General features: G+C 25.1%; 3 protein-coding genes across 5 annotated transcripts; 1 reads left to right on the forward strand and 2 right to left on the reverse strand.

The window, feature by feature from the left end:
* Nucleotides 1-2,287: 2,287 nt before the first annotated feature.
* Nucleotides 2,288-5,216, reverse strand: Bma-lin-44 (wnt family protein; the record flags this gene model as incomplete). Of its 2 annotated transcripts, XM_043079879.1 has the most annotated exons (7): nt 2,288-2,395; nt 2,571-2,744; nt 2,968-3,099; nt 3,429-3,688; nt 3,828-4,026; nt 4,440-4,546; nt 5,180-5,216. In XM_043079879.1, the coding sequence occupies 7 exons, from the start codon at nt 5,214-5,216 to the stop codon at nt 2,288-2,290; spliced, it is 1,017 nt and encodes a 338-aa protein (XP_042935813.1). The 2 variants fall into 2 exon arrangements, with proteins under 2 accessions (XP_042935813.1, XP_042935814.1); XM_043079880.1 differs by lacking the exons at nt 4,440-4,546; nt 5,180-5,216 and having other exon boundaries at nt 3,828-3,930.
* Nucleotides 5,217-7,711: 2,495 nt separating this feature from the next.
* Bm7824 (wnt family protein) lies at nt 7,712-11,282 on the reverse strand (the record flags this gene model as incomplete). The annotated part of the gene is made up of 7 exons (XM_001895850.1): nt 7,712-7,790; nt 8,427-8,638; nt 8,825-8,909; nt 9,930-10,137; nt 10,368-10,554; nt 10,982-11,015; nt 11,182-11,282. 7 exons carry the CDS (start codon nt 11,280-11,282, stop codon nt 7,712-7,714), a joined length of 906 nt encoding a protein of 301 aa, XP_001895885.1.
* Nucleotides 11,283-12,897: 1,615 nt separating this feature from the next.
* Bm7823 (Uncharacterized protein) lies at nt 12,898-15,281 on the forward strand (the record flags this gene model as incomplete). 2 transcript variants are annotated; one of them, XM_001895851.2, is made up of 4 exons in its annotated part: nt 12,898-13,272; nt 13,594-13,793; nt 13,917-14,357; nt 14,600-15,281. In XM_001895851.2, 4 exons carry the CDS (start codon nt 12,898-12,900, stop codon nt 15,279-15,281), a joined length of 1,698 nt encoding a protein of 565 aa, XP_001895886.2. The 2 variants fall into 2 exon arrangements, with proteins under 2 accessions (XP_001895886.2, XP_042935815.1); XM_043079881.1 differs by having other exon boundaries at nt 13,917-14,045.
* Between the last annotated feature and the right edge of the window lie 1,750 nt (nt 15,282-17,031).

A 17,031-nucleotide genomic window follows, 5' to 3' on the forward strand; every position in this document is an offset into this window, starting at 1 on the left:
TTTGCGGGTAAATTTGAAGATTTTTCTAATTTGAAATGACGAATTTTATGGTTTTACGACCTTCTTTCGCCTTCAATTGCTCACATTTGAACTGAATTTCTGGCCGGTTCTAGCAGCACAACAGTAGTAGTAGTAGTAGTAGTAGTAGTACTAGTAGTAATAGTTCAATTATATTTCATTGGTATCATTCTGTGGAAGGAAAAAAAAAGAAAAAAAAATTGAAAAATATCTCATTAAAAGTTTATTTTCATAAAGATACATACGGTATTTTTTAAAAATATAAAATTTTTGTTTGGTTAGAAAAGGTAAAAGTCAATTAATTTGATTAATTCTTCAATTTCAATTTTCTAACTAATATCATTGAAATGTTTGGGATATGTTTGATGATTACTACTTTTCCATCTATCTGATATACAACTGATAAAAAACATTGATAAGAAAGGATTTAAAGTACAATGAAATAGAAGTATGATAATATGTTTGAAATTATCTTATCTCAAATATTCTGAAAATATTAAAAAAAAAAGTTTACAAATGAAAATATTGTTAACAAAATAGTTGAACAAATTTGCTTAAATTTCAATGATTCTTCTTCTCTTAGTGATAATAAAATTTTTTTAATTATTTTTTTTTTTTTTTTTTAAAAAACAACATATATTTGTCCATCAGAGATAGAAGGAATAAATATCAGAAAATGGCGAAGGAAGTGGGAGGCCAGCAGGTGGTCATTAACAAATACAAGGAAAAGGGATAAGTAGTAGTAGTAGTAGTAGTAGCAGTAGTAGAACGACATTTACCTGACAATTTCATCTATTCATCCATCTAAAAAGGCAATTATTTGATTTCCTGTCTGTCCTATCATTTTATTATTTTCTTTTTAATCTTTTTTTATTTTTGTAAAACTGTTTGCTATTTTTTTTTTGCTTCTTCTTTTCCGCTAAAATGAGCAATTCATCTATTTATTTCATCTATTCCTCTTTTTTTTTTTTTCGTGGAATTTTAAAAGTTAGAATATAAAAAAAAAAAATAGTAGCAATATGAAATGTTCGCTCAATTTTTTATTAAAAAAAAAAAAAAAAAAAAAGAAGAGATAAATTTGAAGAAAGAAAAAAAGAAGAAGAATGAATTTCCTTGTGGGTATTCAAATTTTCATCTTTTTAAAGCTCTAATTTTCTTTTCGTTTCTTTTTTTTCTTCTTCTTGACTTCTTTCTATCTCTTACATTTCAAATATTGTTCACCTTTTAAATGTGCTGAATAATTAAATTCCTTATATGGATTATGATTTCCGGTTATTCCGTTAAAAATGTTTTTTGAGTAAATATTATTATTATCAAATCAAATGTATTTCTAAAGCTTAATTCAATTCAATTCAAATGAACACTTTTAACAGATATTAGAAATGAATAAGATACATGAATTCATATTTTGATAGGATAAATGATAAATGTTGGGTAAATACATGAAATAATTGAGAAAAGAAATTAAAAAATTAGAAATAAATTTTGTTGTTTTATTTGTTTTAATTGATTTTAATTTTAATACATATTTAATTCTTTCTCATCTTTATACTTTCTTTTTTTATCACTAAAGGGTAAAAATATTGGAAACTAAAAAAAAAGATAAGTAAACAATTTCAGTCATTAAAAATGATTGAAATTAATTAATCTTTTTCGATCATTAATGATTTAAAAAAGTATTAAAGTGAAAGTAAAAAAAAAAAGTAACTTATAAACTATCATAAAAATATTTTTGTTTTGAATGCAAAAGAAAAAATAGAATGTAAAGATGAAAATATATGTGATTAACATTATGTACAAATAGAAAAAGGAAGAGAGAAATGAGTTCAAATTAAATTATTCATATTATTAGTAAATTATATACAATTTACAAATTTTATTAAATTGTGTAAAAAATGAGTAAGTAAATACTTATTCCATTCATTAATAATTGATAATAGATTGTTAGCAAATTAAACTTTCAATAATTCTAAATAGTTTTTTTTTTTTCTTTTTTTAAAAAAGGGAAGGTATTAAGATAATACAAATGATAAGTGCTTATCAAGATACAAAAAAAGTTGCAATCTTTTTCTTTTTTTTTTTCACATCAAAATATTATGAACAAACTAATTGATTGAATTTTAAATGATTAAATTAAAATTTTGAAAATGACATAATGGAAGGAAACATTTTCAATCCTACAAATTATAATTTTATCGTATTATCTTTGGAAATATTATGAGAAATGAAATGAATAGGGAAATGAAATTGTAACCGCCGGAAATATATTTTAATTGCAAGTGGAAACCCATCGATGCCTGAGACACGTATTGCATTTCAGGTGACAACACCAAACAAATTGACAGTCACACTGATATGATATTAGTTCATGTGATACCTAGAAATTCAATGTATGATAGTAGTAATACTCAAATGTATATATTTAAATATATTAACTGAAAATTAAATTGAAAATTTAATTTTAAAATTACAATTTTCATATCAGTATAGTTTAATTTTTTGAACTAATTGTGTTAGCAAGTAAGCGTAAAATAAATTTAAAAAAAAAGAACCTTAAAGCCACGTCCACAACATAGTAAGCCACAATCACCTTGGCTACTTGTCTCATTTCTCCAGCTACAAACCCTATTTGTTATTCGAGTTGAACGACATGGATCAGGACTATCTTCCATATATACTAATTCTGCATTTTTAGCTGGTGAATTAACATCCGGAAGTCTTCTAGCCTTAAAATAATAATTTTGAAATTTAAAAAAAAAAAAAAAAAAAACAAGGTTTATTTTGAAGAAAAAAAAAAACTGTTAATGAGTAAAATTAAAAATTAGATTAATTTATTATTATGTATATATGAAAACTTAATCATTTTTAGTAATATGTTTTTTAATTTATAAATTATTAATTTATATTTTGTTATATTTTTAAATCACTTATTAATTTATATATGAAAACCTTAATCATTTTATTAGTAATATGTTGTACAATAGTTGATAATGCAGCAGTTTTTTTCCAGCAAGTTTTTTGATCACAACTTCCACTTACACCATGACATTTACAAGATGATATTAATGTTTTTTTTACCGCCTGAAATTTAAATAAATACTTTTAAAAATTTGGCATTAAATAAATTTATTAATTAACAACGAATTAAAACGTTTTGCTTTAATTTACTTATTGGCTAGCATTTATTTCAAACTAAAATATATGCAAAATTGAAATGCACTTTTAAATAAAAAGAACAAAAATTTCATATATACTTATACTTTAATTTTCTAAACAAATATATTATTGTAATAATGAAAAAAGAATTTTTTTTGAATACTTTGATAGTAAAAGATTTCGATTATTTCTTCAAAAAAAAACGATAAATTCAAAATAATTAAGAGAAATCTAGAAAATGAGAGAATTCATACCAATCTTCCGGCTTTTAAATTATGCTTTTCCAGTTTTCTTAATGGTGATCGAGAAGTAGCACTTCTTGTAAGCAATTTTCTGGATGTTATTATTCCGAATTGTACACCGTATGAGCAACCACCCCATTCCCAGTTTTGTTTCAATTCATCACGTCCGCTGCATGAGCAATCAGGTAGCCAACCTTGCGAGCATGCAGTTGCAACACCCCATGCTGCACCAGCTGATGATAATGCCCATAGATATGCTGATTCTCGAGTTCCTCAACAAATAAATATATTATCATGATAATGAGAAATTCTCGCAATTAATACTTTTCAATTATCAATTTAATAAAGAGTAATAAATTTTGTAAATTTTCAATTTAATTAAATCTGAAATTAAGATGAATTTAATTATACCAAGACGAAGAATAGGTGGATCTTGTAATACGGTAATAACTTGGGAACAATCCCACGGTTGAAAGCGCATCTGTTCCTTGCATTGGCTCATTGCATCTTGCATTCCTTCGTAAGCTGCGACAGCTATCGCAGGTTGACTGCGACACAATACATGAAAATGTCGATGGGATCGTAAATGGAGTAGCTCTGGTGAACATCCCTAACATAAGCAATCATTATGATTATCAGTATCTGATATTTATGTGACACAAATGTCACATAAATTAACAATTACTAATGATGCAATGCTTTGGAAAATTCTGCTAACAAAAAGTTGAAGGTAAGTTTTATTTCAAGAAAGAATAAAGAATCACAGAATTAAGTTTTATTTTAAGAAGCAATAAAGATTCCCAAAATTATATAAATTATCATATAAACTAGCTAACTACTAATGATGCAGAGTTATGGGAAAAATTCTGCTAACAAAAAATTGAAATAAAGTTTTTGAAGTTTTATTTTAAAATGAAGCAGTTTTATGATGAAATAAAAGTTTTAACATGGATTTAAGTTTCATTTTAAGATGAAAATGAAAAAATCTCAAAATTTTTACAATTTTTTAAGATTTAATTTTACCTGAGTCAATTTTTCGGGCGGTGTTGTAGGAACACCGTAAGCCTTCTTCTCTAGCAATAATAATACACATAACAAATAACCATACAGTAATGGCGTATAATTTTCAACTAAAATTATTATGATTGATAACTTATTGCATTGATGAATCAAATCTATTTCTATCTTTTCTTTTTTTTTTTTTTTTTGCGAAAAATTTTTTTAAAAATATCAAAATTTGTAAGAATTAATAAAAATTCTTTTTTTTTTTATCTTAATAGAACTGATTATTTATATGATATGATCCGATCAAAATATCATTTTAATAATGCTATAAAATAAAAATGATTTTTTATATTATCATCTTAAAATTTTCAAAGCTTATCTTAAATTCATACAAAAAGAGAAGAGAGTAGAATGTGAAGTAATTAGATAAAACTTATTTTCAAACAGATTAATTTGAATGTAAGTCTCATTTTTTTTAAAAATTCAAATGATTATATCAGTTTAATCTATTAATCAATTACAATTGAATACAGTTATCTATATTTGTTTATTTAACTGCTATTATCATTGCTAATATCATAAATGATCAATGATTTAAATGTGAAATTAAGTACAGTTCAAGGTTTTATGGATGTGAAGTTAACGATACTTGTGATATGAAGGAAATTGGTTGACGAAAACTAATGATGCATCAACAAAATTTGCTTTGAAATGCAAAAATGATTGAAAAGAAAAGCGAAGAAATGCCTTTCACTCACTTAAATTGATATTAGTTCTTTTCCTCACAAACCACATTTTCCCTTGCGGTTGGTTCCACTTCTGTACTGTTGTTTTATTCAATTTTTTCCTTCTTTTTTTTTTTTTTTTTTTTTTTTTTAAATTTAACAATGAAATAAATAAAATAGAGAAAAAGTTAGGGTTAAAAATAGAATGAATAATCAGTGATTAATTAATGGAAATTTACAGATTATATTAATTATATATAAACGAATAGCAGAGTAATTTTTAACAAATATAAATTGATAAGCAAATGCTTTAGTGATTATGGTAGAAGAAAAAAAAAAAAATAAGTAAATAAATCAGAAAAATCAAATCAGAGAATAATAGTTGATGAAATACTTTGAAGGGATTACTACTATTAATCAAACCAGATGTGCTTTATGAATGAAGCAAAAAATTTATTTTTTTCTTTTCAGCAGAAATATACCTCAGTAAATAACAGCAAATTTTACAAGTGAAATTAAAATAGCAATGGATGGCTATAATTTCATGGATTTAATTGTAATAGAGCAAAGTGATAAAACGAGTAGTTTCTTTTGTTTGGACAGGTTTAACAATAGCCACAGCGAGTAGTAATGGAGCAAAGTTTACAATCTCGAAGAAAGGGATCGCACTATTACTAGTGCCCCCTCCCTTAAATCACACACAAAAATTCTTAAAAGTTTCTTCGTAGAAAGAATACTTTAATTACTTAATATAACTTCTTCTTCTTCTTTTCTTTTTTTCCCTCTCTCTCTCTCTCTCTCTCTTCCTATTTTTTTCTTTACAACTTCCCTGATTTCGTTTTTTTCTTTTTCTTTCTTTTTTTTTTTCCACCCAAATGACAGTAATATTAGAATAAGTAGAATTTAAGTATAAAATAATTTTAGTAACAATATATTAATAAACTTTTACAGACCACCCAAATAATTTTTGTATGGAAATTTATGCAAATTACGATGGAATTGAAGGCAAAAAAATTAGGTTGAAACAGCCATCTTGTTGTATCTCTGTGACACAGTAGTACCATCGATTCAGGTGCATCATGAATCAGTGAACAAATACACACATACATACATACACAAAATTCAAAAACTTCCCTCCCTCATTCTTTTTCAAGGTATCCTCCTCCTCCTTCTTCCTTCCTTCTTCCTCTTCCCTTCCTCCTCCCTCAAATTTATCTTACCTTCCCTTCTAACAATTACATCTCTTTTATCAATTTTTCATTCATTCATTCATTCTCTTTTAAAATCATTTTTGCAGCGGTAAAATGCTCAGTTATCACAAATTTTTGTGACTTTCGATGTAAAATTTCAAATTAAAAACGATTGAAATTCAAGTTTTATTAATGTGTCTATCGAAAATGATCCTCTTCCTACCGTATCACTTCAATAATTTTATGCAATGAATGAATTAATGGGCGGTGCTATTCCTTCGTACCTATCAAACCCTGGTGTGCCTGTGCCTGTGTGTGTGTGTGTTTTCTTCTTCTTCTCTCTCTCTCTCTCTCTTCTCTCTGTAAAAAAAATTTTTTTTTTTATTTTTAATTTAAAATTTACGATCTTAGTTGTTGAGAAGACCGGAAGGCATGTATAATATTCATTTTTAAATTGAATCATCATTCTAAAAATTTTCTTCTTATTCATTTATATTTATTATTTAAATTTAAAATTTTCAATTATTCACTAATTTACAAACATTTATTCTTATTATTTTACCTTATTTGATAATTTTTATTAATATTATTATTAATTATTTGATAGTTGCATTTTTTTTAATTATTAATTAACAAAAAATTATCAAAGATAATTCTCATTAATAATTTGAAAATATTCTCTCTCTCTCTTTCTTTTTTGCAGCATTTGTAAACGTTTTCTCATTAAATTGATAATTTTAGCTTAATTTATTGTTTTTTTTTTTTTTTTCATTATCATTTTGTTAATAAATTAAATATTTTTAATTTAAATGTAATTTATGCTACAAATTAATCTGAATCAATTTTTATTTGATTTCCCACACAGTTAGTGCATTTTTCAAGGTCAAAATGAATTATCATTTAAAACGATTCGATTAGGTTTGTTGTATTCGTTGTGGTGCTTAACTGCTTTAAATTTGAATGATATTAAAAAAAAAAAAAAATTTTTTTTATTTTTTCAGACAAAATTTTTAAGCAAAAACAATTTTTTTTTTTCACACTTTAATTACTCCATCAATTTTTTTTTAACCTTGAATTTTGAAATGTAAAAGATAGAGATAATTGTACCGTAATAATTTTTTTAGAATTAACTTTGTTTAATTTCTTACACGGTAAATAATCTGATAGTGAAAATAATTGTTTATCAAATTTTTATAACTGATTTTAAACATTGTGAAAGAAAGATTTCAGATTTTTTTAATTTGAAAGATTCACACAAATAATTAATCAACAAAATAAAAAAATATATATATATTCAAATGTTTGCAATTAATTTCATATTTTTGATTGGAAACAATTACTGTTAAATCTTTTTCAGTATTTCACATTATTAAAATTAAGATTTTAATCGTCGACGAGATTTTCCATTACGCATTGTCCAATTCCGAGTATCAATAAACCACAATGGTACCACTCTGTAAATAAAAAATTGATTATATTTTGCAAGTGATTGCCGTTGAGTGAAAAATATTTACCTTATCATTTGCTTTATCACATACAAGCTGATTAATTGTTGCTGTAATTTTTATTGGATGTAAGAAAGAATGTAGGAAGGAAAGTAGTGATAAGATTGTGTGATAAGAAACATATGTGTCATATATGTCAAATATTTTATATCAAAAAATGTCTCAAATTTCATTCTATAATAATTCTTTGATGAAATGCAAGCAAAATTATAAAAAGTAAAACAGAACAACAATTCTTTATTATTACTTATCAGAAAGAATTTGTATCAAAGAATTAAAAATTTGTTTGTTTATTTTTAGTGTGTTAAATTTGTTTTTTCATATATTGTCTTTTATCATTGATTAGTGTAGTAATATCGTTTATTAAATGATATTATAATAATGTTGAAAATGGTGATAATATTTTCTAGGTCATGATTATACGAGAGGACAAATAGATTAAAGATAAATTTTACGGTTTAATTATTAATTGAATTTGTAAAGTAAGTCTATTATGAGTATATAATCATGTGTTATGTCATCAAGATTCTACTTCTTACTACCTAATTATTTAATTATTATATTTTAAAAGCGCATAAAAGATACTTGCGCCGCATGCTTCGTTCGTTTCGTGGTCTTAGACATGTTACCCGTGAGGTTGGTAAAGCGTTGGAACGTCGAATACGACGTGATCGTAACAATGATTCCATAATAGCATCACCGATCATTTCGAATGGTACCACTTTTGCCTCACAATAACGTCGTCGACAGCTTCCGAATGCCGAAACGCAGTGACATTTAATTTTTAAAGTAACACGCTGCAACTTCCGTTCTATTTGAATTATTGTAAAAAAAAAAAAAAGAAAAAAAAAGAATTTAAATTTGAATGTTTTGATTTTGAAATGTATTAGAAAGGCTAAAATGAGACAAAAATGATAAATAAATTGGCGAAGTTTCAATATTTTAAAATATTAAGGTGACAAATTTCAACAAATGATACTCACCGATCTACCAACAGCAATGTTGTGCAAATAGATTTGTGCTACTCGATCAGAGTAATAGCAAACAAATTGACGATCAATTAAACGTCTGAAAAAAAAATTTAAAAAGAAAAAAAAAATTATTTCTAAATATTAAAAGTTTTACTTTTTAGTTACAATATGATTTTATTTAAATTATTTTAATTTATTTTTTTGTTTTAATTTTGATAATCAATGAGAAAACAGAAAGAAAATGAAAGAATTGAAATAGTTCAATGGAAAAATGCAATTTAAATTGTAAATAAATTATGGAAAAAAAATTAAATGGATCAAAAATTTTTTGGAAAAATTAGGGATGAATATTGAAATATACACATGAAATTTTATTTTCATTCATATTTTTTGAAGCGTTCTAAATTATGCAGAATGGAATTCTTCTTTTATTGCAATTTTTTTTTTTTAATTCAAATACATATTCATAACATCAAAATTAAATTTAGAGCAATAGTGAATTTATTTTTTCCTCAAAAAAAAAAAAAAAAAGTGAGAAGATTAGAAGTAAATTTCTTAAAAAATAATTTTCAGTGTAAACTTAATACTGCTAAGAAAGAAATGCGAAATTTTATCTGATAAAATTAGAATTAAATTTAAATCTAAAATTTGTGATAATGCAATAACAAAAAAATTGACAGTGTAAAAATAATAAAAGTTAAATTATTTTAGGACTCAATTTAATTACTTTACAAAAAAAAAAAGAAATATTATTTTCTTCTACAAAATAAAAAACTGTCACATCAAATTATTTACAAAAAAAAAAAAAAAAAAAGTGACAAAAAAAAAATAATTTGAACTTCATTTTAGCTGATAACAAAAGAATTGTTCCATTTATAACAAAAATTATTCAAACTGATATACTTATCATTTATCATAAATCTTTTATAAGTAAGTAATGGTTGTGATCTAATCGATTGAAACGAGTATAATACACTGAGATCAATTTTATGAATTAATCATTTTTGATAAACCTTAGCTAAGTTTAATTTTAATTTTAATTTTAATTTAAAGAAGGAAAGTTAAATAAAAGATTTGAATGATTGGTTAAAAAACTTTTTATTTTAAAAAGTCATACTTTGACAATTTTACAGCATAACGTAAATTATCCGATCCTCGATCAACACCACATCTTATCCACATATCACGCTGATCTGCGTGTACCGGACCGATCTTTGCCGGATCGCAAGAACATGATCGAAGGCGTCCACGAGCACAAGCATGAGCTATAGCACGTACAGCTGCAGCACTGGAAAGTGCTAGGAAATATGCAAATTCTTTACTGGCTGAAATTTAGTTTCAAATTTATTACAAAATAAAAATTAGGAAAAAATAGAATTTAAATAATACCTAACTAATTTGCAGGATTAAACAAAAAAATAATAATTTATAAACAAAACTTATTTTATATAATTTTTAATTGAAAATTGTTGAATTTGTTATTAATAAATTTAAAAAATTACGCAAATGTATAAACCGGAAGATAATTCCGGTTTATCTAAGCAATATCACTTACCAAATGATGCAACGTTAGAGAAAAGTGTCTTTCGAGGTATTCCGTCAACATTACATTTCCAATGATGAATAACTGATTGCCGTGAACATTCACGCAACGTATCCTGTAGTGCCTCTTTCAGGACATCAATCAAAACCGGATCCTTCTGTAGAATACGGTATAACGGTTTGTCCAATAATCCTTTCACCTACAATTTATATTAATTTTCTCCTTTTTATATTTTATACCACCAAAATTTATTTCCAACTAATTTGCATAGGGTTAAAGGTTAAGATATTATCGATAATACTTTGTACTTTATCATTTTAGTTTCAAATTTTCTGCTAATTAAGCCCTGATAATAATTATTTTTAAATATTAGAATATAAAAATATGCAAGTAGAGCAATGAATAATATTTTTTTTTTAAAACAATTAGTTTCTCTGCAAACGAAATTAACCACAAAAAATATTTTGCAAAAATTAGAAAAAATAAAAGCACAAATTTTTACAATTTTTTACACTTTCAAATTATGATTGAAAAATATTAAATGAATTTCAATTTCCTATTTTTCACATAGATTTTAAATTGCAAAATTTATGATTAATTGATAACAACAAAAAAAAAAAGAAAACCTCAAGAAGTGATGAATGAATCCAATAAACTTTCCTGAAAATTACACAATTCTATAAATACAATTACATTTTGAAGATTAAATAAAATGTAATTAATTAATTAATTAAATGATTGTTTACATACAATGATAAATTTTTAGTTTTATAATTTTATGTAATTAAAAAATTTTTTGAAAATTTTAAATAAAATAAATCCTTACCACCATTGAGGCTCATCAAGAGCAAATAATGTTACAGTTAAATTAGTAAGTGTTAAAAAATACAAAGATAATAATGCTGGTGTCACTAATAAAATGCGCATATTGTAGTAATATGACACTAAGCGCTTCTTTCCTTTCTTACAAACATCTGTGTGTATGTTTATTCAAAATATTCATATTACTGATTTGCAAAATGCATAAGAAATTATATTTCATTCTCAGACATTTATTTCTGTAATCGAATCGTCGTTTTCTTTATTTCATTATGCCTTTTCCCTTTCATTTCATTTCGTTTTTTTCTTTTTTTCATCATTTTCCTCTCATAACTTCCGCTTTTTTTTTTCTCTTTTTTGAAATTTTCTCCCACTACTTTTTATTCTTTTATTCTTTTTTTTTTTTTCGAATAAAATATGCAAAATTAAAAGAACAAGAATGATTAACTGATTTGATTGATTGATTGATTGATTGATTGATTGATCGATTGATGAATAATAATTATAGTATTGTTTTAAGACCAAAGAAACAGCAAAAAATGGTATATATATATACATTATGCAAAAAAAAAAAAAAATGGATTATAGTAGTATATAAAGAATGAAAGTAAATAAAAAGTTTACTTCGATATGAAAATAAATTGAAAATATTATAGCACTAATCTTTTAGATATTTACTATTTTAATTGGAAATAAATGAATTAATGCATAATTTCATTAACGATTAATTAATTAGTTAATTAATTAATTAAATATTATCATTTTCAAAAATCCATTAAATATATATTTTTTCTTTTTATTACTTTATGTATAAACACAATAATCTGCCAAATACAAACTTCGACATCAATTTGATCAATATTTAACTTTTTATTGCTGTTATCAAATGTTTCCATTTATCATATCAGTTCTCGGTTTTCTCATTCTACTCTCTCTCTCTCTCTCTCTCTCGTTTTTTTGCATTCTCTTTGTGTCGTTTTTGTTTTTATGTGTACGAAAGAAAAAAATTTCTCTGAATTTATGCGAGATGATAAGTGTGACATTCATATATGTCACACTTATCATTTTGATTGACTATTTATACGTACGTCAAAGACGTGTTTTACACGTTACTTTAATTCACTGTAGTATTTGGATGATCTCGTAAAGAAAAAGGATAAGATTCAGTAAAACTGGATGGATGGTGAAACAGTATTGATGACAACGACTAGTTTCTGTGATGTAATGTTTATTCAAGGTATGTGCAGGTGTGTGCAGGTGCGTGTGCGTGTGCGTGTGAGACAAGCAGACAACAGCGCCCCAGCAACTTGTCTCGATTTGATGATGAAAATGCTTTAGCCATCTCTAACAAATATTTCATCATTTTCGATATATTATTATTTTTGTTACTTACCTTAAGTTTTACTTTTTATATTTGCTTATGCTTAATGTGATCTTATGATTGAAATTTTTGACAATCTCATTTTTTTTTTTTTTTTTTTTTGTGCGGAAATGTAAACAATTAGTAATTATTGATCTGATGATAAGAGTAAAAGCTATAAAATGCTATGTTTTCAGAAATTAAATGAAATTTATTGAAATATAATAATTAATTACATTTATTATAATTCATTTGTACAATTTTAAAATCTAATTCTTCTTGTTGATTTATTTATTTTCTTAGCCAAATTTTATTTTCATATTTTTGACATTTTACTAGAAATGATAATAAAATATTTCAGGAATGTCAGTTAAAAAAGTTATCCATGGCCATGTATTCATTGATATGAAGACAAGAATTACCAGTTATGGCCCACATAATGGTATCATTGTTCATTGTGGCATTCAACAAGAGCCTAGTACGTTTTGGCCATATGTTCTCAGTAATGCATCAAATTCTTTATGCACTCAACAATTGAATATAGCGCCAACATCTGCTACAATTCATTGGCCAACTGTTAAGGAAAGCGATGATAATCAACAAGACAAAGCTACCTCATCTCTATCAAATCAGCATTATCAGTTAACTGATAAGGATAGAATTTCAGCCAATAATTTCAATGACTCTAAAAAAGTGCGTTTAAATGTTTTCGAAACAAAACAAACCGTTTTCGAAACGGTTTGTTTTGAAATTAGTTCCTTTTAATTTACATTTTTTTTTTTCCAATAATAAATAAATTGGTAGTATCTAAGAAATGGTTATCTGATTTTTTACTCTAAATAGATGGAAGATTTTTTTTTTCTTCAAATATGATAGAGAAGTAAATTTGTTATAATGTAAATTTGATGATTTGAATACATGAAAGCTCTCTAAAGTTTACTTTTTAAAGCAATTTTTAAGATTATTTATATGCTATGATAAGTACTTATCAATTTAAATTCAATAAATGTATGCATATTATAACAAATTAAATATATTACATATCCTATCTTATTTTAGAATCCAATGAAAATTAAACTTAAATCGCTCAATATGACATCAAACAATTGCAAATCAAATTTGAATAATGCAAGTGCTAAAATTTCTAATGGCAATATTTCAAGTACGAAGGATGCACCTTTAACAAATGCGCAAAATGTTAATTGTCATCATAATGAAGAAAGAGCTATGAAGAAAAATGATTTAAATGAAAATATAAGGTGATACTTTTGTAAATTTCAACATTAACATTACTTCTTTCATATTACCTAGAATGTTACTTATAAATTTTTGAGTAAATTTTACAAATTACAAAAAAAAAAAAAAAATGAAATATATTTTAGGCCAGAATCTATGATATATTCTGAAAGAAATGGTCAAAATACTTCATCAATTATTCCAATGGAATATTCCACTAAAAGAAAATTTATCAATTGCAAATATTACAATGAATTCAATGATGAAATTATGAAGTACGATTATAATCAAATTAAAAAAGAGTTTGTGACAGATTCGTCTTTGATCAAAATTCCTGTGACAATAAATCCTTCAAAAATTGCTAATGAATTTACGAATGATTTTAAATTAGATTGGCAGCAAAGCAATGATCGTAGGTTCTCGAAAAATTTACCTTACTCATTTGCATCTTCTTTGAATCAAAAACGACAATCGTACAGAAATATACCGGATTTATTTCAAAAGCAACCGAATCACAAAAATGTACCGGAGCAACTTTATCATTTATATGAAACACAAGATGCCTTTGGAAATCCATTGAAACAATTGTGAATTTTTTTTCTCTCTCTCTCTCTTTCTTGTTATTGTTGTTTAATTTTTGTATGATAAGTTTTTTTTTTTATTATAATTCAAGGTATTAAATTTTAATAATTTAAATTTTCAAAGTATTTTGAGAAATTTGAAATGAAGAGAAGTGCTATCTAAATTTTCCATTTGAATAACAAATTCAAATTTGCATTTCATTTCATGCACAGATGTTAGTTATTTCCTTTTTTTCTCTTTTTTTTAGTGAAATGGAAGTTGAAATAAGCGAACAGCCATTGTTGAACATTTCAAAGAAACATCTCAGTACTAACTATGATCAATATAATAGAAATTTAAATGATGATATTGGTCTATCTCTAATTTCTGACAATTTTAAATCGAAATCGAAATTGAAATTGAAAGATGGTCATTATACGGAATCACAACCGGAATATCTTCAACCTTCCAGTAACAATATATTCAATGATACTGAACTCTTGCGACATCATTGCGATTCGCTATCTGTTCGATCAGAAATTCCAACACAATTGAAAGTACAAGAAAGTACTGTTCGTACAGAATTAAACGAAAATAAAATTTCAGTTAATGAAGGCAAAAATATTTCTGAAAAGACTGCATCAAAACTCTCAGAAGTTTTGTCGACAATGAATTGTCAACGATTGGAAATGACAGCTAAAGAAAGATCACGCGATAATAATCGAGAATTGATGATAGAAGAAGGAAAGAACTTCGAGAATATCTTCGGGAAATTGAAAGCAGACAATAATGGAGGAGTAAACAATGCTGGGATAACTTCAATTAAACCAATTTTACATACATCATCTCGAAAAAGTAGCATAAGAAAAAAAGTTCAATTTCCGGTTGAATGGCCACAAGTAATTGCATTGGAGCATCGTCTCCTAATTGATGATCTTCATTTGGTATAAAATTTTATCAACTTTTTGGAATTCTCAAAAAGAAAAGTTTATTATGAGAGAAAATGATAATTTAGTAAAACATTAATTTCACAAAATTCCATTATAAAATTTTTGATGAAAATTAAAAATTTTGAAGCAATTTTTTTTTGCAAAATTCAATTGAAATCATTTCAACGAAGAATTTTTTTACTTTGCATTTTTTTTATATTCCTATCCGAGTGTTATTTTGTCATATTTTGTCAGTGAATTTGATAAAAGCATTTCTTTTAATTTACTCCTCGCATAACTCTCAACAAATATTTTTTGTATAAAACCATTTTGGTTTCATAAAATATTTTCTTTTTTTTTATGAAAATTGTAAATACAGAATAATTTTGGGAAACTTTTAAATAAGTGATGCAAAGAATGCAAAGCTATGCATAAATTACGTATAAATAAATTACGTAAATTATGCATAAATGTAAGAATACAATTTTACGTAAGTTACGCATAGATGTAGAAATACAATGCTACGTAAATTGTGTATAAATATAGGAATGTAATGCTACGTAAATTACGTATAAATGTAACAATGAAATGGTACGTAAATTACGCATAAATGTAAGAATACAATGCTGCGTAAATTACGCATAAATAAGTCATAAACATTCATAGGATCATATTAGCAAAGTAATGATTAACATTTGGCTCACTTCTATGGCTCAATATGTTTAGTTTAGCCCAGAGAATGGGTAAGACTCAGAATTGATGGGTAAAACTAATTCTCTGAATTCGTCAATTTATCTATTTCAACTTATTTTAACAAGGAAACATTGAAATAATTGCATCCTTCTCTCATGAACATCTCATTAGCAAAGCTAATTGTAATCCATTAACTGTACGCGCTGATTTAATTGAATCTAAGCGACATCGATCCGTTTTCATTACCTTAAAAATTTGACTCCTATTAATATATTGAATAATTGAGATAAATTATGCAAGATATTTCTAAATTATATCAAAAGAATGAAATGATCAAAATTAGAAAAGTCATCTTTATCATAATATTTGATCAATTATAATTTTACAAATGAATATTTAGATCAAAAAAATACCCCATAATATATGCCAATATCAATTTTGATAATATTATGTGATATTGTTATCAGAGATAATTGTTTAGTCTTTGTGAAAAATTTTTTCACATAATCAAAACAACTGCAAGGTTGTAATGTTTCACCAAATGATGGTCGATTATAATATTGTATGAGTGTATTTCGAAGTCGATTAAATTTGAAAAAACAATTCGAGCATGGAATGAATATTTCACTACCATTTGATTTTAAACCCTGCAATCGATATTTGAAAATTTTTGTTTTTTTTCAAAACTTTCTTCCTTTTTTTTTTTGCATTTTGGATTGTCAAAATGATTTAAAACATTTAAAATATTGTGCATATTCTATGCTATCGTACGTGTTTTTTAACGTGGTATTTTAACGTGTTTACTTTACTTATTAAATGTTAGAGAATAAAAGAAGAAAACAATTTCAATTTCATTGTTTAGTACTAGAGATTATAGCCATTAATTCATTAAATAATTTATCCAAATATTAATTAGAAATTAAAATGAACAAACCATGCGCACTGCAATTTCAGATGACAATGGTACAAGTACATATGCAATACTATGACGACTTTCCATATAATTCACATGGTAAATAATTATCATTCCAAAAATTGCCATTAATGATTCGAACATATTTTTTTATCAAAAATTTGC

This window comes from Brugia malayi (assembly GCF_000002995.4).
Source record: "Brugia malayi strain FR3 genome assembly, contig: Bm_v4_Chr3_scaffold_001, whole genome shotgun sequence".
NCBI classification, from domain to species: domain Eukaryota; kingdom Metazoa; phylum Nematoda; class Chromadorea; order Rhabditida; family Onchocercidae; genus Brugia; species Brugia malayi.